Source organism: Notolepis coatsorum (assembly GCF_963971535.1).
Source record: "Notolepis coatsorum genome assembly, chromosome: 3".
NCBI classification, from domain to species: domain Eukaryota; kingdom Metazoa; phylum Chordata; class Actinopteri; order Aulopiformes; family Paralepididae; genus Notolepis; species Notolepis coatsorum.
Genome location: NC_140167.1, coordinates 21,228,950 through 21,254,648, shown reverse-complemented (window position 1 = coordinate 21,254,648; position 25,699 = coordinate 21,228,950). Strand labels below are relative to the sequence as shown.

Sequence of the window (25,699 nt, the reverse complement as noted above, 5' to 3'; positions counted from 1 at the left end):
ATTAGATGTGTGTATGTAGGCTAGGCCTGTCTGCCCCCCACCCCCCTGATGTTTGAGAGTTAAGAGTCGACAATAAGTGCTAATAAGATGCTGTGATTTGCTGTTGTTGCACAGACATGAAGCACTTTTTCATAAGCTCAGCTGCACTATAAATGTGTTTTTTTGTTCAAGTGTTGATGTTAGAATGTTCAGATGCACATCATGCACTTGTTTGTTTTTTATTTTATTTTTATATTGAAATGTTGAAGAGGAGATGTTGCAGTTGTTGCACAGTCATAAATGAAGCACTTTTTGCAGGAGATGTTGCAGATGTGGCACATAAATGAAGCACTTTTTTTGAAAAGTATACTACTTTTGCAATGTAGTTAAAGGGGAACTATCTTATAAATGGCATTTTTCAGTGTTTAGCATTGTTTCCTAGCTATGTGGACTTATATTAATATGATCTATGTCTCTAATTCTCATATTGGCGCATTCTTCCAATTCTCCTCTCACAATATTCACCCTCACTGAACTGAGTCATCTGAAAATGTGCTGATTTGTGATGTCAGAGAGACACCGCTGCATTATAATCAGCTGAGTTTCCACACAGTTCCCACTGTGGTTGGAGCCCAGGCTCAAAACGGCTTAAGATCTTGAGGTAGAAAAATGCTGTTTTTGAGTACTTGATTAGAAATACAAAACAATGAATTAAAATTAAAAAAAAATTACAGAGGTGTTCCATAAACCCACAGGAATTGTGTAAAAGTGCCCAAATAGTGAAAGAAATAGTAAAATAGTTCCCCTTTAAATAAAAGTTGTGAAAATGTGGTTGCGTGTTGTGTCAAGTGTACATATATTCATAGCACGGGGAGGCGCCGTGGCAGTCCGGCCCCTGGTCCCTTGGGTTTCTGACAATGTGGCCCCCTGAACAATTTAGTTGAATAGCCCTGCTATAATGCATGTACAATACCAGCATACACATTCAAAATAAACCTATTCCCTTCTTATTGTCACACATTCAGATGATGATGACTGTGATCTCCAGGAGGTGATGTCAGAGATGATGCGATTCAGTCGGGACCCCCTCTTCACTGCTGGATTCAAGGCCATGTCAAGACAGTTTCTGCTGCTGAAGAGAAACCCTTCCGCGCTGTTGTCAGCCCTCCACACATTCGGCAAGTCCGCGTCCGGGAGCCTGCCGACGAGGAGGGCTGCCATATTACGACGAGCTGCGAGACGTCAGGGCCCGATCATTGGCTGCCAGCCAACTGCAGTGGCACGCAGGAAGTTGCCAGCCGGCTCGCGGAGGCGAGTTGAAGCTGGGCAACCTGCGAAGAAACGTGCGAAGCAACACAACCTGAGCGCGTCTGTGGCTTTGAACATTAGTGGGGCAAAAAAGCATTGAAGCCGTCCCGTCCAGCAGAGGTCGCCAGCACCCAACACGCGCTCTGCACACCACTGCCCCTGCTCCAACCCCGCTTGCTAGTCCCTGCGACGAGGACCTTCGTCACCATCTTGCCACCCGGACGGTGGTAGAGCGGCGCGGCCGGCCGGCCGCCATTGTGGTAGAGTACTTTAGGGCTTCGGTGCCCAGGATCTATTACTACCAGTTCATAGGGGTACCCCGAACAATACAGGCCGGCATTAGCATAGGGCTTTTGTTTTGGGTAATTGTGGGTCCACACTTTTGTTTTATTTACTTTTATTTGAGCGTGATAATGTGTATGTTCCTTGACATAATATTCCCATCTACTTAACCATTTCCCTCTTGGAGGTAAATGTAACGTTACCCTATAAGTAGAGCCTTAGGAGGCATCCTTATTGGTACTAGCCCAGACGTGGGTAAGGAGTGCAGCACCTTGAAGGCTATTACATTCGGGTCAGCAATACCTGGTTCTATACTGTGTGGGTGTATGATACAAGTGTTTCCAGATATTGAGTTAAAGACTGAAGTAACCATAATAATAATATAATAATAACTTTATTTGTATAGCACTTTTCATACAGAGGTTGCAGTTCAAAGTGCTTCACAACAGTAAAAAATACAGGCATAAGCGAGCATAAAAAGATAGACAGGTAGAATCACAGTGTTTCACATTAGGATCTAGCATCCCAATAGGCTCTCCGCTTACAGTTTTCAGTAACACAAATAGTAAAAATAGTTTAAAATGATTCAGTTTAAAAATAGTAAAAAAAAAATTATAAAATAGAACGGACATAAAAAATACAGGCATGAGCGAGCATAGCAAGATATGGCAAATCACAGTGTTTCACATTAGGATCTAGCATCCTAATAGGCTCTCTATTCAGTAATGTTGGCGATGTAGCTAGGTCCCTGTCCATTTAGAGCTTTGTATGTAAGGAGAAGGACCATAAAGTCAATTCTAAATGTTACAGGAAGCCAGTGTAAAGCAGCTAAGACTGGACTAATGTGCTCTCTCCTTTTGGTTCTAGTTAGCAGTCGGGCTGCAGAGTTTTGGATTAGCTGAAGCCTCTCTGTGGTTTTCTTAGGGAGACCTGTGAAAAGTGCATTACAGTAGTCTAACCGGCTAGATATGAATGCATGAATTAGCTTCTCAGCATCGTTCTGATTAATAAATGGTCGTACTTTTGCTATATTTCTGAGTTGGAAGAACGATGTTTTCATCACTTTGCTAATATGAGAATTGAAGTTCAGTTCTGAATCTATGATAACCCCAAGACTAGTGACCTCAGATTTGATCCAAGGGGTTAGTCCCCCCAGGTTCTTTATTAATGTTTCTTTTTTAGTTTTGGAGCCGATAATTAGAATTTCAGTTTTGTTCTCGTTTAGTTTCAGGAAGTTCTTACTCATCCATTTATTTATTGCCAGTAAGCAGTCTGTAATGGAGCTAATCGCTGTATCATTTGGTTCAGCAGATATGTACAGTTGTGTATCATCCGCATAGCTATGGAAATCTACATTATGTTCTCTGATGATATCACCCAGGCCAGCGGTAACATGTAAAGGGAGAAGAGTAAAGGACCTAAGCAACTCCCTTGTGCAACTCCATAGTTGTTGTCGTATATATCAGACATGTGATCTCCTAGTTTAACATAGAATTTCCTCCCTCTGATGTATGTTTTAAACCAGCCCAGCACATGTTCTGAGAAACCGACATGGTTTTCAAGACGATCGATTAGAATATCGTGATCGATTGTATCAAATGCTGCACTGAGATCTAACAGGATAAGGATGGAGATCTTATTCTCGTCAGAGTTTAGTCTGAGGTCACTGATTATTTTGGTGAGGGCAGTTTCAGTGCTATGATATTTTCTGAATCCTGACTGAAATTCTTCTAAGATGTTGTTTTCTTCAAGAAAGGAATTTATTTGAACTGAAACTATCTTTTCAAGTACTTTACTAATGAATGGTAGGTTGGATATTGGATGATATCGATCGTGTCAAAACGGCGCCGTTGGAGTATCTGCGCCGAGTCTCTTTCCACCCTTTCTCTTATCCTTAGTATCCATGTTGAGTCTTTATGTCTTTTGATATAGTTAGTAGAAGGTCTTATTAATATATACGATGTGGTTTAATCTCATTAGTATTGTTAAAATAAGGTTTTTAAACAAAAATATAGTTGACGGGAGCGGAGCTGTAACCAAACGCGTGTCGCTACATATTGCATTCAAACATATATTTTTATGGCATTTCTGAGGACAATTTTGTTCCCTAATGGTAAGAGTGTGATCCATCGAAATCAGTGTTTTTGCTAATCATTGACATTATGCTAGCCTGTAATAATCTCCCCAGAAAATCCACTTTGCTTTTGATATATTGAAAATATATAAAGAAAAAAAGAAAATGTTTTTTTAACAATAATTTGTGATGCCATCACAAACACTGGCATTTAAAGGGTACACATTCTAAAATTGGCATGAATGAAATCTCCGTTCCGGCTCTGTCAAGTTTGGCAACACGGACTCTCTGCTACATTCTGAGGACGCTTGGGACTTCGTCAGACTCAGACTCCTGCACTGGGAGACTGAGACTTGACGCTCCCTCCAGGTTCTCCGACTTGACTACAAGACTGGTGCTACTGCAGTTCTTGCCATACCAAAATGACGCCACTGTGCTACTGCCGTCTCTTTGAATCTTTCGCAGGGTGGGCCTTTTATTCCAACCTTGGCTTTCAGCACACTTGTAAGCACATCCAAAGAGATCAGGAAACATCTCCAGGAGGTCAATTTTGTCTGCGTCCTTATCCTCAGAACTGTGGGGAAAGAACAGTACTGAACAGTTACCAATTCTCCACAGCATCCATTAACATTAACATTAACATTTGGTTGGATGCCAAACTTATTTTCATTGTACTGTACTTGTGCTGTATAATGACAATACATTTGAATCTAATCTAACCTAACATAATATAATATAATGTAATATAATAATATAATCAAACCTAATCTAATCTAATCTAACTCATGTGAACCACTTAATAATAATATGTCAGTAGTACAAAGCACCCATTTTTCTTTGAAAGATAAATGTAGTTTGTCGAGTTAGCAAATGGCCCAGTGTGGCTTTCCGTTGTGTGATCATCTAATTGATTGATTGATTGATTGAAAACTTTATTTAACAGATTGCAGAATGGGTACAATACAGTACGGCTCAATACACACAATTGTTAAGGGGATGCAGACCAGAGAAAGACTTTCGTCTTGTTTACATCAGGGTCCCCCATTATTTATTCATAACAAGCAACATAACATAACAATGGATCAGTCTGACTCACTAGTGCTCCTGGAGGTTTCGTATGAAGCGCAGTAACCCCAGAGTGTTCTCAGAGTAAGGCTTCTTCTTGCTATCCATCTTCTCGACCAAAGCAGGTGGAAACTGGAATATAAAATATGTTTTAAAATAAACAGGGTATCTGCAGGTTTCAACAAGTAAAATGTAATAACACTTATTAATAACACTTTTTACAATTTAAAACCAATTCCACGACCATATTAGCAAAATAAACGACAACATAGCGACACTGAACTGACGGCTGCACTTGTGCACCAATTTCAATTAGGAATTTAAGACCCCACACACACAGACCCCACAGATACCCTGATAAAGGATCTGCGAGGCCATACAGACAGATGTGAATACAATAAAATGATGTTTTAATACACCTTCAGTTTCCATCGACTGAATCCCTCCCCGGCACATTGGTCCAGTGCTTCGATGAGGTCTTTGTCGGCAGTGCGATAGCGCTGAACCTCCGTCAGATTGCCGATCTTCGTCAAGTATTCCACTCTCCTGAAAGAACGTGGCACAAGAACACGTGTTATATTGCATACTGGCTTCGCGTCTTGCTTCGCCTATTGTACTATGCACGCGACTATTGCGCACATTGAAAGAACTTTTCATGCACCTTTACCTTACATCTACCTAGCTTCCGTAGTATATAAATCAGGTGTAGTGGCCATGCTCACCCTTCCTCACTCTTTCACGCAAAAGGACAGCGCTGTACAAGAGTGTTTCTAAATAAAAAATATACTGACCGTAAGATGGGCCGAGTTCCACCACCACAACGGTCCTTTTCGGGACTACGTCACCGCCAGCGTCCCTGCTGTTGTGGGGAATCTTTGGACTGCCGTGCTCTCAACGAGAGCTCGCAGGTATCCAGAGTAGACGAGAGTGTGAGGCGGCCGTGGTGAGTCCTTTTCGCGGGAGAAAGACCCACGTCCCTGGTTCCAGCGGTGTCTTGGGGACGAAGCGGGTTTCACCTCCGGGCCTCTCGACTTCAGTTCCCTTGATGGCTGACGACCTCAGGCTCACTCTCGGGGTACGCGCTCAGCACACCGATCCGTTGGAACGGCCAGTTTGTGGAGGTAGAGGCTACGGGTCTCTGGAGGCTTAAAGCCGGGACCATAGCCCTGTTCTCAGACTAAATGGAAGTGATGCATTTCACTAGGTATTCTCTATCTAAATAAATAGAGATGAAGGACCCCAAAGTGTACGTTCTGTGCGGCGTGTCAGGGCTAACCACCCCGACCACACAGCATGTATCCCTGGCGGAGGGGGTGCGGTAAATTATTCCTGCAGGCTTGTCACTGTTGCAGCCGCAGCCTGTGATATTGAGATCCCTAGGAAGAACACAGAAGCTACTGTGCATTTCACCCGTATGTCGCCATGATTGTGTCAAATGTGAGGAGTAAAAAAAAAAAAAAAACGCCCTACCTGTCCTTTTAAAATGGCGCAGGTGAGGCTGGGTCTGGGGGCTTTAGACCAGTGGGCGCGCTTTGATAATCCGCACGCCTCTGTCTTTTGCCCCGAGATGATGTGCGCTCTGATCAGAAGCTTTTACCTAGGGGTAAATGGGCACGTAAAGTGGCGGGTTGGCGGATAAAGCCAACCCCGTCGCTGCGCGTGTGCATCATTGGACATATTTATCAGAGAGAAGAGGTGCGTCCAGTGATACATCGTATTTATCAAAGGTGGTGGAGGGCAATGCGTTCTTGGATCTCCGAGATGCCGAAACCCTTGCCCGGGCCTCCGGGGCTATACTGCACTTTAACACAGTGTAGGCTGCTGTAGCCTCTGGGAAGACGATGACCCTAGCCACGATGTTCCATACGCATCTGTGGCTAGAGCAGTCATCCCTGGAGGAGGTGAGGAAGGTTCCTCTCCTCAAAGCCCCCCCTCTTAGGATGGCATTTTTTGCCTTGTCCATAGAGGAGGTAGCGGCAACTTGTAATCCAACGAAGCGTCGGATGTGCCTCCAGGCTTCCAGAGAGCTTCCATCCAAGGGAAAGAGAGCGACTGTCTCTCGACCAGCGGCACCAAGAGCGCCGCTCCGCCTCGGCACACCTGGGCAACCGTGGCGATACGAATGTGTGAGTTTATTTTGACTAAATATAAAATCATATTTGGCAATAAAGTTGAGAAAGTTCGTTTGGCCGAACGGCATTACCCATTCATTAAAATAAAAATACTCTCAGAGAGTATTGCGCCGTCATTCTGCTGTGTCTACTCGCCATTTCATCCCCTAGCGTTTCTAGGGGCTCTGTTTTCCCTTGAGACTGTCTGGCTGCACTAACAACGTCATAGCGAACGGCCCGGCCTTCTCTCCGGTGTAACGTCAGCTGGCCTCCCATGTCTTTTTGTCAGGTTCTATCTGATGGACAGGACTGAAAGCTCTGTCTCTCATGCGGTCCTTAGTGCTGGGACCTCATCGTCATCCTGCTGTTATTGTAAATAGCTGGGATGTGTGATGTAGACTGTGTTTTTACGCACGGTTTACTCGCATTTCGTGCGTTTTAGGGAGCTGCGCCCTGTTATGCATGGTGTCGGTGTTACAGCATGCTCCTCGTTAGGATGAGTGTGGGGCTAGGACCCTCTCCGCTTTTGATGGTCTTGAAGGGACCTCAAGGGTACATTTATCGGGGCTATGCACTTGCTTTTCGCCCATTAGTAGAATAGGCGAAGCAAGACACGAAGCCAGTATGAAATATAACAAAGGTTATTCTATAACCCTAGTTATATGAATCTGGCTTTTTCGGCCCTGAGGACCCCAGTCCGTTTTTCGCATGAAATTTGGGCTCGGAAGGGTGAGCATGGCCACTTCACCGGGTTATATACTAACGGAAGTGGGCGTGGCTAGGTAGATGTAAGGTGCATGAAAAGTTATTTCAACGTGCGCAATAGGCGTGTGCATAGTCCAATAGGCGAAGCAAGACGCTTTGCCATTAATCATATAACTAGGGTTATAGAATAACATTCATTCTCAATGGATAAAGAAACCATTTCGGTGGCGATAAAGACTGAGGTGCTTCTATATCAACCTTTCACTTGACCAGAAGAAGGGATGAGCCAAACATTCATCCACTGTAGGTCTTTTCTTTGGGTCTTCATGGATCATGCACTCAATGAGATGCTTTGCAACTCCATCCTCAATGTGTTTCAGATCGTGACGACCCTCCACAATATTCAACTCGCATCGAAGGGTGTTGTTGCCAAATGGGTGATGTCCTCCAGAGAGGATGTAATATATCAACATCCCCGCCACCTTAAGAAATAGCATATTATGATTTAGTCATCAAAGTATGATTTTTCACTGTTTTAAAGGAGAACTTCATCCAAAATTGCACCCCTGAATTGAAGATTATTTCAATGTCTCCAAGGTGAACGTCAAATCCAAAAAAACTGTAGAAATACTTGATGAATTGAAGTTAATATGGATTTGGTTTAACAATAGAAAAACAATATCAAAACATCCGTTTACAAACTCTCTTACAACTTGAAACTTTTCACAAAGATCTTGCTAACGGAAACATTTCCGGTTCAATGCTGCGTTCAAATGTAACTTGTGAGTTTGTGGTCTCGACTTCAAGGAATTGTTACAATCCACCTGGACCTGCTCACTTCCCTCCTCCTATTCAGAGACTTTTCCCTGCTCCTCATCATCCACCCATCTGTGGTCCTGTACCCCCACCTGCTGGACAAGTGCCCACACTACTGTTTCTGCTTGTTATTCACTTGTGTCTTGTAAGTCTGTCATTATTCCTTAGTGTACTCCCTGTCATCTTGTCCCTTCCTGTGTACCTATTGCCTGCTGTATTCCCTTGTCTGGTTTAGTGTTATGTCTCCAGTGTGTGTGTGTGTGTGTATTTGTTATCAGTCCTGTCTTGTTTTAGTGTCACTGTAGTCTGTCAATGTTTCCCTCCCAGTTGTCTCTCATTCCAATCAACCCTCATGTGTCATTTAGTCTGTGTATATATGTTCTGCCCTCCACTGTGGTTTCATTACTCTGTATCCTGTCGTTCGTGGTTCATGTTGTGCATTCTGTATCCTGTCGTTCGTGGTTCATGCTGAGTATTCTGTATCCTGTCATTCGTGGTTCATGCTGTCTATCCTGTGTATCCTGTTCCATTGTGGGTTTCCCAGTAAAGTCCTTTGGAATCACACCCGCCGTCTCCTGCCTGCTCTCTTCTCGTTCTGTCCTGCATTTGGGTCCTACACACCCCCAAACCCTAACAGGAATGTGTCTTGAAGCTACTGAGGCTAACAATTTCCCACTTGCAACGTTGTGAATACCACAATGGTGGGTTGTTCTCGTTAGGGATGCACCGATATATTTGTCATCAAATTAACATGTGTTAATTTGTTCCATTTTGTTTTACTAAGTTAGGAAAGTAATGTTTTAAATGTCTTAATTTGTTACATTTAATTTCACTAAGTTAGGAAAGTAATGTTTTAAGTCAAGCCTGACGTTGCCTTGCACAAACGAATGATCCCAGTCTCTTCCACACAGTGAGGCATAGTTTATTAATTGAACAATGGGTATCGGATCGGTACTCAGTATCGGCCGATACCCAAAGCCCAGGTATCAGTATCGGGACTGAAAAAGTCGAGTCGTGCATCCCTAGTTCCATTTGAAGGCAACACTTAACCGGAAATTATTTCATTAGCAAGGTTTCATTAGCAAGGTAGGTCTGACCTCGACTAGTCGAATAGTCGACTAATCGATCGAAAGGAGCTGTAGTCGACTGCCAATTTCTCAGTCGAATACAAAAAGCAAAGAGGCCTAGAAGCGTGACTAACGCTAATGGTGCGCATACAAGAGAGGCTAACTGCCTAAGAAAACGGGCACAGAAAGAGGATTTCACTTGTATAATGAACACACTAGACAAATATCAAGATGTATCCATCAGTGGATCAATTGCATGCTTTCAACTACCCCACTATCGGCTCATTTTGGCCAATCAAAAACTATACAAATTCTTAGTCGGGGAAAGGCCTAGCGAGAAGTTAAGAATCTTCATGAAGTCAAGGCATCACAGGGTGATGGGTTTTTATAAAAGCTCACCTGAATATCGGAGCTCCATCTATATACTACCGGTAGGCCGGTAGGTTGGTCTTCATATTCCAGAGTTTCCTTGGCCATCCAGCATCTTGTTCCTGCACTGCCCGTGCGCACGCTGGTTTGGTCTTTGGGTAAGCGTCGGCTGATGCCAAAATCAGCTAATCTTGCCCTCCCCATTACATCTGCAGGACAAAAAGTGTAAACAATTATCACAATCTTAGATTGACAATGTGTCAAGTTGTTTGTCTTCAGAGGAATTATCATGTAAATGAAAGTATCTAGTAACCTTACCCTATCATTGAAGGGGAATTTCAATAAATTGTAACTATTTTAACTGTCCCTGCATTGGTGGGTTTGAATCCCCTTAAGACTTTTTGCTTGTGATGCTTGCTTGTTTTTAATTAGGATCCCAACTTCCCTATTTATTTTACTATGTATAAAACAATTTACTAACTTCAAAACGAATTTCAAAACGAAATCAAACCAACATTATCCCTCCATAAAGCTTCAGACTATACTGTCACATTTTAAGTAATTCATTTAGAATTCAGTGACCAATGGCATCACTGGACAACAAAATGTGATTATGAATGTATCTCTAGTTATAAGAATGAGTGGAGAGCTTCAAAACTAGCACTATGGGTAATCCCCAACAGCAATTGGGATGTGAACACTAGGCTTGCCGAGGTAGTGATAGCAAAACTAGCGGTTAGCTAAACTCATAGCAGAAATGCTCTTTTTTTGCACATTACTCACTGGTGAAAAATAATAAAAGTACAACAAGTAATTATTTACACATATTAACATGTGAATATGATGCACATCTTCTCGTTATCTATCTATAGACATCTGTAAACCTTTGTATGTGTTCTTATTCTTGTACTTTATAACTATGCCCTTCACTTTTAGGCTGTTGATTGTTATTTTATTCTTCTAGTGATTGTATTGTTTCATATTTCAGGGAATGAATATTGCATGTTTCATAATTCCTTATTTACAGACTTACCTATCAAAACATTCTGGGGTTTCATGTCCCGGTGGAGAATCTGAGGGGTTTCAGAATGAAGTACACTGAGGCTGTTGAGAACCTGAACCACAAGTTCTCTCTTTTTGTCTTGAGACTGTATTTGTATGTATTCCTCCAGGGTCCATTCACACAGTTGAAGACAAAGATAACCAAAGTTCTCATCCTTTTCAAAGTCAATGTATCTCACGATGGACGGATGGTCAAGTCCTGGAAGACGTAAGAAACCCTCCTCATTCTTCAGCACCTTGTAGTTGGATAAAGACATTCTCTTGACGGCGACTTCCGTGCCATCATTTCTCAGGCCCAAGAAGACCTCGGTGCCATCGCTTCCCTTTGCTATGCGGAATTCCTCGTCTTTCACAAACGTAAGGCTTCCGACTCGGATCGCTTTACTCTCAGCGATGTTAGCCAGCTTCTCTAACTGTTGGCTCCATCTCTTACTGATTCTGAGCCATTTCCTTGGCTTCTGTGATGCAACAGTATTGGACTGGAATGGCTGAGCATGCGGACCTGACGTCTGGCTAGATTCCTCGACGGGAAGTGTTGATGGGTCATTTGCAGTGCAATCCTTTTTTTTTTTTTTGAGCATGGCTTGTCGCACAGCACGAATCTGAAGCTGCCTGAAAATGCCTGGATTTGCTTTTTTTGCAAGCAGTTTTCTCACAAAGCTCTCAGGAGCTCTGACAATTGAGGTGTAATCCAGAGGTGTATAACCAAACGCAGACATTTGGTCTGGGTTTGCACCCTTCTCCAGAAGGAAAGTACAGATGGCCTCCTTCTTAGATGCAATTGCAGCAATCAAAGGGGTGATATTGTCATACAACCAAAATTGGTTGTATGACAATTCACAGATGTCACCCTCCCATCTGTAAAGTTTGTTTATGTTATTGTCGTTGATTAATGTCTTGAGCTTGTCCAGTTCGTTGTTAATAACACATTGTATTATGGGATGTGTTTTTCTTAAGATACCTTGAATCAGTGACGGCATCTGTGGAGAGACAAAATTATGAGGTCAATGTAAAATTGTAAATGTTGTAATTCTGTCAATCTTTAACTCAATCAGTGCCATCCACGTAATATAACGTGTTTGCCCGACAACCGTTGGGTGCCAGCCACGTAATATAACGTTTTTGGTTCATTTAAAAAAAATTATATTAATATCCTATTCACTGTCACAGAGCTGTATTTTGCCTGGAAAAGGCATATTGGGAGTCCGAAGGTGCAGTACCGGCCAGATCCTGGTAGTGGCGTTGTCTCAAGAATGCAGTAACCCCTGTTGCAGACCAGGTGTCACACTGAAATCTCTCCAGGCGGACTTTTTTGTTAGTCTGAAGTGAGGGCTTCACTCGATCGCATGTAATACTTCTTGGGATGCCGAATTCATTATGCAGTAAAGCAGTGCTTCTCAAACTTTTTCTGTCAGGCCCCCCTTTGGCGGACCAAAATATTTTGGGCCCCCCCCCCCCTCGCCCCAACAAAATAGTCATGAAATGGGCCATGTTTAAATTAATTGAAATAACACCAATATCGTGACCTTTCAAATTGACAACACCTTCCCTCGCGAGAGCCACCTTGCCTCGCTGTGAAACAGCACTGCAGAATGGTCAGCTCCCATCTCCTCACACAGCGCAGAGAACAGGCGCGGTTTCAGGGGTCGGGTTTTGATGAAATTTACCACGTTTATAACTTCTGTCAAAACCTCATTCAGCTCAGGGCTAAGCTGTCTTGACGCTAGTGCCTCTCTGTGAATTTACAGTGCGTCCATTGCGCGTTTGGCGAGACCCCCTTGATGAGCGCCTGTAGCCCCCTCCTTTTCCCTGCCATGGCCTGCGCACCGTCAGAGCAAAAGCCCACACAGTTCTCCCATTTCAGTCCATGTTCTGTCAGGTAACTGTCAATAATTTTGAAGAGCTCATCAGCTGTCGCTCTGTTTTTGACATATTTGCAAAACAGCAGATCTTCACTCAGTGACTGGGAATTTACAAAGCGAACATAGGAAATAAGCAAACAGTTTTTATTGCTGTCAGTCTTTGACAAGGCAACACGCATGTCATCCTCAAGGCTCAACTTGGCCCTATATTTTGTTTTCAGAGCTGTCATGGATGAAAAGCCAGCTTAACACAGATATGTGGTGCTGAATGGTATCAACACCTTAACTGCTGCATCATGAGATACTTGGTACTCAGCACCACACTCTGAAACTAGCTCTCCAGGTGGTATCAGATGAGATTTCAATGAGTTCTTCCAAGAGTTTGGATGGGGAAGCTTTGTCTCAATGTTGTCTGTAAAGTTTTTTTTATCCAGAGTAACTTGGTAATCCTTTTCTGTGTTTTATTAAATAATGAGTTTCAGATTTTGAGAAATGGTCAAACTTATCCAAATATGGTATTTTCATGGAGAACCGTGCAGCTGCAACAGATAGCACTTTAGTGAACATTTTCTGTAATCCAATTTTCTTTAATTTTTTTTATTTATTTTTTAATCTCAAGGCCCCCCCCCCCTGTCATGCCTCTGCGCCCCCCTTGAGGGGCGCGCCCCACACTTTGAGAAACACTGCAGTATATACCAGACCTGGAAAGTGACTTTGATTGGCAAGGAGCATGGGCAAATGTCCGACTTACATCAAGGAACCCGGACCATCAACAAATCAATCTTAACTATATTCACAGGACATACTTGACTCCTATAAGACTGAACAGAATGGGTCTTAAACAAGACTTCAAATGCTCCCAATGTACAAATGGAGACGAAGGGACATTTATGCACATGTATTGGGACTGCCCACCAGTTAAGGCATTCTGGAAAGATGTGACCCAACAATTATCAAAACTTGTATCTTGGAATATACCTGTACACCCCTCTGTATTACTATTGAATGATGTTTTTGAGTTTGCAGTAAATCCACAGCTAAAGAGATTGGTTTTATCGGGTATCACAGTAGCTAAAAAGCTGATCGCATCACGCTGGTTTCAACCGGAAAAAATTTGCCGGAAAGTTTGGTTTCTTACATATCTCGATGTGATTTATCAAGAAATATCTACAGCAAGAATTCTGGGTCTCAATGAATCCAAAATGTCAATGTGGTTAGAAGTGGTGGAGAGAATAAAAGCTAGCTTATAATGGTAGTGTCTGGTTAGGAGCGAGGGATAATGGAGGTACTATCCAAATAGGGGTCCGGGAGGGGGGGGTTCGAGCTGGAGCATATGTGTGTAGGGTTTTAGATAACAGGTATTAGGGGTATATCCTGTATAAGACATTGGTATAATTGGTAATTTCGTTGGATATACACTGTATACTGTAAAGTATTATTATATATTTTTTTTGCTTTCTGTTTCTGTGCTTGCATGTCATTTTAGTCATCTTAATTGTTAATTTCATTATGCATTGTGTGTTGAGTACTGACTTTTAATAATTTTGTTTTGCAATAATAAAAAAAAAAAAGAAAAAAAAGGGAAACACTGCAGTAAAGGATTATGGCATGGGCCAATGGACATATGATCTACCAGATGGCGATCAAATAATTGGAAAATTCTTTTTGGAATCCAACCGGCCAAAGGTAAGAGCAATTTGACGTCAATTTCAGCTTGATCGTGCAAGGATTTAATAGCCATCCCCCAGATCAGCCTATGTTGTGGTAATAACGAATGCCGTTATTGGCAATCAATTAATCAGAAACTACTTCCCCCGCACCCCCTTTCATGCATTCATGATGGAACATAATACTGATCATATGCATTTGGATTTTTAACTGTCGTGTGTAGGGACGAAACGCCAATGGATTTAACGTTATTAGCAACGTTATTATGCATCTTGAACGGAAGGTTCGTACTGTCAATTGACAATAATATTGGATACATAGCTATAATATAAAATATAGATTTAGCTCTACAAACAATGTGACGCACAGTGCAAAGTTGTAATGGAAAGCTGGCCTAACTACAGCGGGCCCAGTCTAATAGCTGGCACTGATTGAGTTAAAGGAACAAACCGACATTATGGGAAATTACCATCTTCTCCAGAGTCAGTAGCGCATTCAGCAGAAAGCTATCCGGCTGCAAACTAGCCTAGCTTAGCACACATCTGGATACGGACCATTAGCCTAGCTTAAATGGTAAATGGACTGCATTAATATAGCGCTTTTATCCAAAGTGCTTTACAATTTGTTCCTCACATTCATACACCAACGGCGGAGGCAACCATGCAAGGTGCCAACCTGCTCATTGGGAGCAATTAGGGGTTAAGTGTCTTGCTCAAGGACACTACGACACGCTGCCGGAAGGAATGGAAATCTAACCTTCCAATTACCAGATGACCGCTCTACCTCCTGAGCCACTGTCACCCCTTAAAACTCAGAGAGAGGCGTTTTTGGCCAACAGCTAGGCTAGCTGCCTGGACCGTAGCCACTTCTATTTTTTTTTTTTTAAACTACATTTTTTATTTTCAATTTTGATTTACAAACATACAGGTACAAAATACAAAATACACATACAAAATTCACAATACTATTAAACAGACAGAAACAATAGAGAAAAAATTATAATATCAAAAAGAAAACTGAAATAAAAGACAGGGTGTGACATGGGTTCATTGGTCATTTCTATCTTTACATTTTTTATTTACGTTTCAATTTATTTTCTTGTTTCCCTTTCATCCTTCTGTGATGTCGTTCCTCTTCTTCCTATATTCCTCCCACTTTTCCCATTTTGACTCAAATGTCTCCTCTTGCAGCCTCAGCATATGCGTGATTCTCTCCATTTCCTGTATCCCCTCTATTATCTAAGATTTAAGATTTGTTTATTAAGGACAATGCAAATTAATGAACATCATTTACATGTGTATGCATAACATCACAGCATGATAAGGACGTAAATATGCCGGGAATAGCACAGGGCTAATTTCCACCCGTAGTCCTAACATAAAACAAACACAAAACGGACCATACAACATCATTCATAAAAACTGACATCACTGACATGACCACATTAACATGACATTCAGTCAGTACAACATCACTAACATCCCTAATGAGTGCATATTTGGCTGTCTAACAGCCATTTCCTGAGTTGGCCCCTAAAGGTGGACAGGGTGGTACATTCCCTTAACGGTTCCCGGTCGCGGCTCACGGCGACGTGATGAAGTGACGTCATCAGTTTGTGCCTCTCTGTATCGAAAACTTTGTCCATTTCCGGGTTTTTTTCGGCGTGGCATTATGACGTGTCCTTGAAACTACACGCTACTTTTTATTTTGTCTTGATAAACCAATAAATGAATGAACCAGGATCATTTCAATTCGATGCTAAATAAACTTTTACGCACGCGTAAAATGTGCCAGATATAATTTTACATGCGTTACATTTTTATCAATATCTTGGTCATTTTTTTAGATAGAATGAAACGGAAAAGTTTGGGAGGAAGTGACGAAGGAGGCGGAAGTTTACTGCCAGAAAGCAAGAGTAGAAGAAGTCTCCATGTGCGCGTAAAATCTGTCCAAAAGATAATTTCTGTGGGACAACACCGTTTTTTTTAGTAGTTATAGTTTATAGTTAGTAGTTCGACTTGTATAGCAGTAGTAGTAGTTGTAGTAGTAGCAGTAATAGTAGTAGTAGTAGTAGAAGTAGTAGTAGTTGTAGTAGCAGTAGTAGTAGTAGTAGTAGTAGTATTAGTAGACTTTAGTAGTAGTAGTAGTTTGAGCTAACATGCGTCGAAGTCAGCGTGCTAGCAATGTGCCCATGTGGAGGTCCCTCTACGCTGGAGATCAAGACATGAGAGATCTATTTGGTGATGATACAGATGAAGAAGTATCTTCAGATGGTTCTGATCATGATGACGTTGATGATCCATCGTTTGTTGGTGATGGTGACGAAAGGTCCACTGATCATGACGACAATGAAAGGTAAAGACACTTATTTTGGACTTTGATTGCTTTTGTTTTTGTCAAACTTGTTGGGAAAGGCAAAGAAAGGCTTTCACATGATAAGTGCACATGATGAATGCACATGATAAGTGTACATGCTAAGTGTACATGATGAATGTACATGACAAGTGTACATGCTAAGTGTAAATGCTAAGTGTACATGATGAATGTACATTACAAGTGTACATGATGAATGTACATGTACATGACAAGTGTACATGATGAATGCACATGATAAGTGTACATGCTAAGTGTACATGATGAATGTACATGACAAGTGTACATGCTAAGTGTAAATGCTAAGTGTACATGATGAATGTAAATGACAAGTGTACATTATAAATGTACATGATAAGTGTACATGGTGAATGTACATGATAAGTGTACATGGTAAGTGTGCATCAAGAGATTCCTTGTTGAATGTTGAAAATAATGTGCTTTTTATTGTTTTCTACAGTGAGGAGGAGGAAGGAGCAGAAGGAGCAGAAACTCTGCCTTCAACCAGTTCTGTGAGACATGGAAGGAGGGCACAAGACAGGTGAGAGACTTATTATTATTATTATTATTATTATTATTATTATTATTATTATTATTATTATTATTATTATTATTATTATTATTATTATTATTATTATTACTGCTTTTGTTTTAGTTATTACTCTGTTCATAAAAGTTGAAAATAATGTATTTTTACATGTCATTGTCTACACAGCAATGATTTGCCTGGGACATCTAGGGGGGCAGGGCGTGCCCAAGCCCGGTCCAGGTCAAGAAATGACCCAGACAGGTGAGAGACTTATTATGGATGTGTATTGCTTTTTTATTATTACTAGGTTTGCAGACGTTGTACGCAATATATACAGAATGGAATATTGAGTGTATATACAGTGTGTGTGTGTTGTATGAGCAGTGTTTTATATGTACAATGTGTGTGCCATTTATGTGCAGACATGATGAGCAGCCTGCTCCACGCCGACCCAGGACAACCCGGGCCAGGCCAAGACGTCCAGTCCAGGCAGGAGATCAGACGCCCTGGAAGACGGACAATGATCCTGATCCAGCCCCTCAGCCCCTCCGGTTCATGCCGCGCAGACCCCCAGGACCGCAGCTAGACCCCCATGCCACGTATACACCCAAGGAGCTCTTCATGCTGTATTTTTCCATGGATACCATGAAGACCCTGTATATCAACACTAACAAGAACGCGGCAAAGAACCAGGCAAGTTTCAAGTTTCTTTATTAGCTGTAGTTTTATATGAAATGCTTTTTCCTGTCAAATGTGACTAACTGAGTTACAATACAATATACAGGCACGGGGGCAAAAGACCAAGTGGGAGGATGTCCAGGCCGATGAATTGTACAAGTTCATCAGCCTGCTGCTGTACATGGGGCTCGTCCCACAGTCTGCGCTCCAGGACTTCTGGAGGGTCAAACACCTTCTCTCTGTGCCCCTACCAAGAATGGTCATGTTCCGGGACAGATTCAGGTATAATATATAGTATTATAGTATAGTATAGTGTACATCGTGTCCCATATGTTACTTATGTTTATAGTGTCGTTATATGACTTATAATATGACTTTGACTTCAGGTCAATCTTGTGGAACCTCCACCTGAGCGATCCCGAGGAGGATGCCATGAACGACGCCAGGAAGCGAACACCGGAACACGACAAACTGTTCCGCATCAAGCCGCTCATCCTCGACATCGGTGAGGCCTGCAAGGTGCACTACCACCCTAAGCGGCAACTGGCAGTGGATGAGAGGATGGTGGCCACGAGGGCACACACCGGCATGACGCAGTACATGAAGGACAAGCCGACCAAATGGGGGGTCAAACTGTTTGTGCTCGCTGACTCGGATAACGGCTACACCATCGGCTTCAATGTTTACCTAGGGAAGGCACACGTTCATACAAGTGAACACGGCATCACATATGATGCTGTTGTGGACCTCCTTGATACAGGATGGCTTGGGACTGGATATCACATTTATGTTGATAACTACTACACCAGTCCCAAGCTGTTCAAGGACTTGCTGGCCATGAAGCTGGGAGCCTGTGGAACCTACAGGGAGATCAGGAAAGACGTTCCCAAGGGGAGACCTAATGCCCTCAGGATGAAGTGTGAGAGAGGTCTCATCCGCTGGATCAGAGAGGGGTCCCTGGTCTTCGTGAAGTGGATGGACACAAAGTTGGTATGTATGTGTGTGTATGTATGTATGTATGTATGTATGTATGTATGTATGTATGTATGTATGTATGTATGTATGTATGTATGTATGTATGTATGTATGTATGTATGTATGTATGTATGTATTTGTTATTCTTATTCGTGACTTTGTTCTGTCTAAATGTCTACTGTGAGCAATTTGTAGTGTCAAATTTCTAATGATTCATTTCTATTCTATTCTATCTAGGTGTCTGTGTGCTCCACCATCCACCCAGCAATCACACCTCCTGGTCAGAAGGTCAAGAGGAGGGTCAAGGCGGCCGATGGGACCTGGTCGGTTGTCTGGTTTCCGTGCCCCACCCCTGTGATCGAGTATAACAAACACATGGGCGGAGTCGACCTATCCGACCAGCTGATCCAGTATTACTCGACCCACCGGAGAACTGGCCAGTGGTATCGCACCATCTTCTTCCACTGTCTCGACATTGCTACCACCAACGCCTACATTCTGCACTGCGAGATATGTGAGGCGAAGCAGGAAGCGCATCTCTCCCACAAGGAGTTCATTTCAGTGATGATGGGGGAGCTGTGTGGACTGGACAGCACAGGAGCTCCTCTTGACAGGACCGCAAGCCATCTCCCTGTTCCCATCGCCCCTCCCGCAGCGGGCGCGGACAAGAGCCAGAAAGCCACCGCTGGCCGTAAGACCTGTGTCGGGTGCACCAAGGAGGGGAGAAGGAATCTGACCGCGTGGAAATGCCAGAGATGCGATGTCGCCCTCTGTCTAATTTTAGACCGCAACTGTTTTACAGAGTGGCACAATTGATCATGGAACACAGCCTCTCCTCCTGCTGGAACACAGCCTCTCCTCCTGCTGGAACACAGCCTCTCCTCCTGCCTCTCCTCCTGCTGGAACACAGCCTCTCCTCCTGCCTCTCCTCCTGCTGGAACACAGCCTCTCCTCCTGCTGGAACACAGTCTCTCCTCCTGCTGGAACACAGCCTCTCCTCCTGCTGGAACACAGTCTCTCCTCCTGCTGGAACACAGTCTCTCCTCCTGCTGGAACACAGTCTCTCCTCCTGCTGGAACACAGTCTCTCCTCCTGCTGGAACACAGTCTCTCCTCCTGCTGGAACACAGTCTCTCCTCCTGCTGGAACACAGGCTCTCCTCCTGCTGGAACACAGTCTCTCCTCCTGCTGGAACACAGTCTCTCCTCCTGCTGGAACACAGCCTCTCCTCCTGCTGGAACACAGTCTCTCCTCCTGCTGGAACACAGTCTCTCCTCCTGCTGGAACACAGTCTCTCCTCCTGCTGGAACACAGTCTCTCCTCCTGCTGGAACACAGTCTCTCCTCCTGCTGGAACACAGTCTCTCCTCCTGCTGGAACACAGTCTCTCCTCCTGCTGGAACACAGTCTCTCCTCCTGCTGGAACACAGTCTCTCCTCCTGCTGGAACACAGTCTCTCCTCCTGCTGGAACACAGTCTCTCCTCCTGCTGGAACACAGTCTCTCCTCCTGCTGGAACACAGCCTCTCCTCCACGCCTTTGTCCCCCATTGTCCTTGTGCTGGTCGATGTCCCAGGCAAATCATCGCTCTCGTTGTCGAGGACAACGGATGGGTCCTCATCCTCAATTTCGTCCTCCGATTCTATGTCCGACTCCGACTCCACTCCTATCATCCTGTATAATAATTCTTCGTCTTCTCCAAACATACTGTGTCTGTGCAGCTGGGACACACACATCACACGGGGCTCACCTCGCCTCATATTCAGCCTCTCCTCATGCTGGAACACAGTCTCTCCTCCTGCTGGAACACAGTCTCTCCTCCTGCTGGAACACAGTCTCTCCTCCTGCTGGAACACAGCCTCTCCTCCACGCCTTTGTCCCCCATTGTCCTTGTGCTGGTTGATGTCCCAGGCAAATCATCGCTCTCGTTGTCGAGGACAACGGATGGGTCCTCATCCTCAATTTCGTCCTCCGATTCTATGTCCGACTCCGACTCCACTCCTATCATCCTGTATAATAATTCTTCGTCTTCTCCAAACATACTGTGTCTGTGCAGCTGGGACACACACATCACACGGGGCTCACCTCGCCTCATATTCAGCCTCTCCTCATGCTGGAACACAGTCTCTCCTCCTGCTGGAACACAGTCTCTCCTCCTGCTGGAACACAGTCTCTCCTCCTGCTGGAACACAGCCTCTCCTCCACGCCTTTGTCCCCCATTGTCCTTGTGCTGGTCGATGTCCCAGGCAAATCATCGCTCTCGTTGTCGAGGACAACGGATGGGTCCTCATCCTCAATTTCGTCCTCCGATTCTATGTCCGACTCCGACTCCGACTCCACTCCTATCATCCTGTATAATAATTCTTCGTCTTCTCCAAACATACTGTGTCTGTGCAGCTGGGACACACACATCACACGGGGCTCACCTCGCCTCATATTCTAACGTAAAAAAACAGCTCCAAAGAACTCCAAAAACGATTGTGCTGCTGCTGTTCAAAAGATACGTCTGCTTCTTTCTCCTGCTGGAACCCAGCCTCTCCTCCTGCTGGAACACAGTCTCTCCTCCACGCCTCAGTCATATGTGTACTGTATATGTATATTGAATATCCCACAATTGTGCGTTACCGTTTTGACAGGTGCAATTTTTTTTTTTGATACGCCTTAGGCATCCTGCACTCTATATGACTGCACTCTAGTCATATGTGTACTGTATATATGTATATTGAATATCCCACAATTTAATTATTTAATTATTTTTTACTTTTCTACTGTAAAACTTTTTTTTTAACTTTTTTTTGGAAAAAAATTACTTTTACTGACTTTGTAAAAGAAAAAGCATACTGGTGATAATTTCCAGTTGAGAATCAAAATTTCGTCTGTGTTTATTACCTGTGTATGGAGAAAATAATGCTTTGTAAATTGAATTCTGATCTGTTCTCTCTTGTTTATGTAAATATACTACCTGAGGGTGCATATCCACTGTTTTATATCCTTGATTTGATATGTTTGCATTGGTTCATACTAAAAAGAACACATTTTCTAAATCCGATTTTGTGTTTTGTGTTGTACATTATGCAGTATACAGTATATACAGTATTATACAATATGAAAACTAACTGTCAGGTCATATATGTGAGGCTGTGCTGAAAAAAAGATACAAAACATACCATGGTAAAACATTTTAAAACATTTTAAAATGGAAATTATACAATTTAAATCAAAATTAGCCAAAACATTGAAATATCCCAGGACCCAGAGGCAGTGGTCACCAACCCGTCGATCTTGATCGACTGGTCGATCTTTGAGACTGTCCCTGTAGATCTTTCCATGATTTTTTTTTTTTTTTTTTTATCTTACCCTGAGAGTCCACATTACAGTTCTACTTTTGTTTTGATGTGAAAAGTGATGCTGCACTTAGCACTGACTGAGAAAGTACACATACAGTTCTACTTTTGTTTTGATGTGAAAATGATGCTGCACTTAGCACTGACTGCACTTAGCACTGACTGCACTTAGCACTGACTGAGAAAGTAAACATTACAGTTCTACTTTTGTTTTGATGTGAAAAGTGATGCTGCACTTAGCACTGACTGAGAAAGTACACATTACAGTTCTACTTTATAAAATGCTAATTGTAAATATGTTTGTCAATGTTAATAATATGAGAAAGTCCACATTACAGTTCTACTTTTGTTCTGATGTGAAAACTGATGCTGCACTTAGCACTGACTGCACTTAGCACTGACTGAGAAAGTACACATTACAGTTCTACTTTATAAAATGCTAATTGTAAATATGTTTGTCAATGTTAATAATATGAGAAAGTCCACATTACAGTTCTACTTTTGTTTTGATGTGAAAAGTGATGCTGCATAAGATGACTGCACTTAGCACTGACTGAGAAAGTACATAATAGTTCTACTTTGACGTTTTAATGTTGGACCAAAGCATTGCATGTAATTAGAATACAGGCAAATAAAAGTAATTTAGTTTAAAGTACAATCTTGGCTGTCTTTTTCTTTCAACGCTTCAATAGGTAGATCTTGCCTTCACCAAAAAAAAAAAAAAGCGATCTTGGGCTTAAAAAGGTTGGTGACCACTGCCTTAAGGGGACCGGAAGGCTGTTCCATGTTCCACTTCCCTTTATCAATAGAACATTTTTGCTGAAGGCAGTCTTTCTAAAATGGACCTCACAATCCCCTCTGGTGTTTGACCTAGTGGCTAATCCAGTGTTCCTTTTCTCGTGGATAAACTCCTTGAGAGGGGGAGGGGCTAATCTGTGCAGGAATTTATATACAAAGCAGGAACTTTTATAACGTCTGAGGTTTTCAAAATTAAAAATGTGATGCTTATCCAGGATTTTACAGTGGTGGTATGAGTACTGTTTCCTGTCATATACCTTCAATGCTCTGTTGTAAAGTTGTTCTATGGGTTTCATGGCTGTGGCCCCAGTAAATGACCAGTTTAGAAGGCAATATTCAATGTGAGAGAAGACCATACAGTGTAGGTATGTCTTTGCGGCTTCAAGTGTTAGGGAGGGCCGTATTTGTTTGAAGTTGGAAATGTTGAAGTTGATGGTGTTCCTCACTTTCTTTATGTGTTTCTTAAAGGTCAGGTTTGAGTCCAAGATGACCCCAAGGAATTTGAAGTGGGAAACAAGTTCTAGTTCTTCCTTCCTTCCCTCCTTCCTCAGGAACACATTGGACCGCTTGATGGTTTCTGGACGCTTGCTAAAGAACATGCACATAGTCTTTTTCGCATTAAGTAGGAGACAAGTGCTGTTTAGCCAGCATTGTACCTTGTCTAGTGCGCATGTGAGCCTAGATGTAAACAACTCTATGTCCTTGCCCTGTGTGTAGATGACTGCGTCATCGGCATACATCTGTACATTGAGTTCGGGACACACATTTGGCAGGTCATTGATATACAGGGAGAATAGCAGGGGCCCAAGGATTGATCCCTGAGGGACACCTACAGGGTTGTCTAGATATGGGGACTTGGCACCATTGACCGTGACACATTGTTTTCGGTTTGATAAGTAGGATCTAAACCATTCTATTGTAGCAGCTGAGAAATTGAAGTGAGTTAGTTTGGTTAGGAGGATATTATGGTTGACACAGTCGAAAGCCTTGCTAAGGTCTAAGAAGACAGCACCAACATTCTTGTTGCTATCTAGTGCACTCTTGACCTTTTCAACAAACAGACAGTTGGCTGACTCTGTTGAGTGAAGGGCACGGAATCCAAACTGCATTGGGTTAAGTGGGGTGGGGCCCAAGTCGAGATGTGATTCGACACCCACTTCTCTGCAACTTTGGATATGACAGGAAGTATACTGATGGGCCTATAATTGGTCACCAGTGCCTTGTTGCCAGATTTAAAGATAGGGGTCACCATGGCCATCTTCCAGGATGATGGAACTTCCCTGGAGGTGATTGATTGATTCACTAGTAGAGTGATGGGTTTAATGAGTGCATCAGAGTATGTTTTGAGGAAATCAGTGTCAAGCCCGTAGGCGTCCTTGGCTTTGGAGCCTTTCAGAGCCAGAATGATCTTTTTCACTTCAGGCTCTGTTATCTCCTCCAGTTCAAAGAGGGCTGGGTGTTGGTTACTGGGTTTGGTAGGATACTGAAGAAAGACATGGTGTGTCTCTCTGTCCATTGTTCCTTCGTCTGTGCTTCTACCCTGTAGTGCTTTCTTGGCTGCTACTAATAGTATCTTAATCAAATATTTGTCTTCTCCCTGAATGCCTTTCTGTGACAAGTTCCCTAGTACTAGACCTGTCTGGGGTATTTCATAACCTACTATTTCATTTATTATCTCTCCCATCTCTTCCCAATAGTTTCTTATTTTCTGACATCCCCAGAATATGTGTGTGTGGTTCGCTACTTCTTGTCCACATTTTCTCCAACATGGTTTCTGAGCTGGTGTGTAATTGCCCTGTATTTCTGGTGTTATAAAGAATCTAATTATGTTTTTCCACCCAAACTCCCTCCATATCCTTGATCATGTGGTTGATTGTTGTGTCTTACATGTGTTATACCATTCCTCCTCTGTTATCTCTATTTCTAACTCTTTTTCCCACCTTTCTTTTACATACAAGGTTGTAATTCCCTTACTGTCCATTATTTCCTGATATAGTGCTGATTAGGGATGGGTACCGAATTCGGTGCTTTTAAAGGTACTTACCTTTACACGTCGGTACTACCGAGTATCGATTCACGTGAGAATTTTTTTATTTATTTTTTTTACCTTTTTTCTTTTCGTGTCAACGTTCACACGCACAATATACGTATCAGGGCCGATGTTCCACTCTACTGGTTAAAGTTGCTTACTCGTGAGTAGTATGTTCGCTGATAAAGAAAAATAAGGTCCACAGCCGCTCCGGTGTAAAACAAAGATATCCAAATGGTTTATTTCTCTTCCACAGCGAAGTCTTTCTTTACAGAAGTGATCCTAAAGCTATTTTCGATTCGATTCACAGGTACCGGTACCGGTACCGTATCGGTTCAAATGTGAACGGTACCCATCCCTAGTGCTGATATAACCCTCCCCTTCCTTCCTTAATATGATTTTACCATTATCCTAATTACCCCATTCTGTTTTTTTTTTATCTCTGTCTTGTTTTATTTCTTTGTTATAGTAATCTCTAATCTGTAAATATCTAAAGTGGTCTCTATTCTCTCTTAACATTTTTGTAGAGTCTGCATCTCCCCTCCTTCTATCATTGTACTGCTGTTATCCCCTCCGTTCCCATCTTTTGAACCCATGGTCTGTCATAG

The 25,699-nt window shown here is 42.8% G+C and overlaps 1 protein-coding gene across 2 annotated transcripts in view; it reads right to left on the bottom strand.

Annotated features, from left to right (window-relative positions):
- Positions 1–1,944: 1,944 nt before the first annotated feature.
- The window catches only part of LOC311225435 (serine/threonine-protein kinase/endoribonuclease IRE1-like), a 68,585-nt gene continuing 44,830 nt past the window's right edge, over positions 1,945–25,699 (bottom strand). For both annotated transcript variants that reach the window (XM_084310715.1, XM_084310714.1), the window contains 6 exons: positions 10,810–11,818; positions 9,807–9,985; positions 7,783–8,006; positions 5,128–5,254; positions 4,740–4,840; positions 1,945–4,217 (listed from right to left, as the gene is read on the bottom strand). In XM_084310715.1, the coding sequence (XP_084166841.1) occupies positions 3,935–4,217; positions 4,740–4,840; positions 5,128–5,254; positions 7,783–8,006; positions 9,807–9,985; positions 10,810–11,818 (1,923 nt within the window). In that variant the 3' untranslated portion in view covers positions 1,945–3,934. The remainder of the gene's footprint in view (positions 4,218–4,739; positions 4,841–5,127; positions 5,255–7,782; positions 8,007–9,806; positions 9,986–10,809; positions 11,819–25,699) is intronic.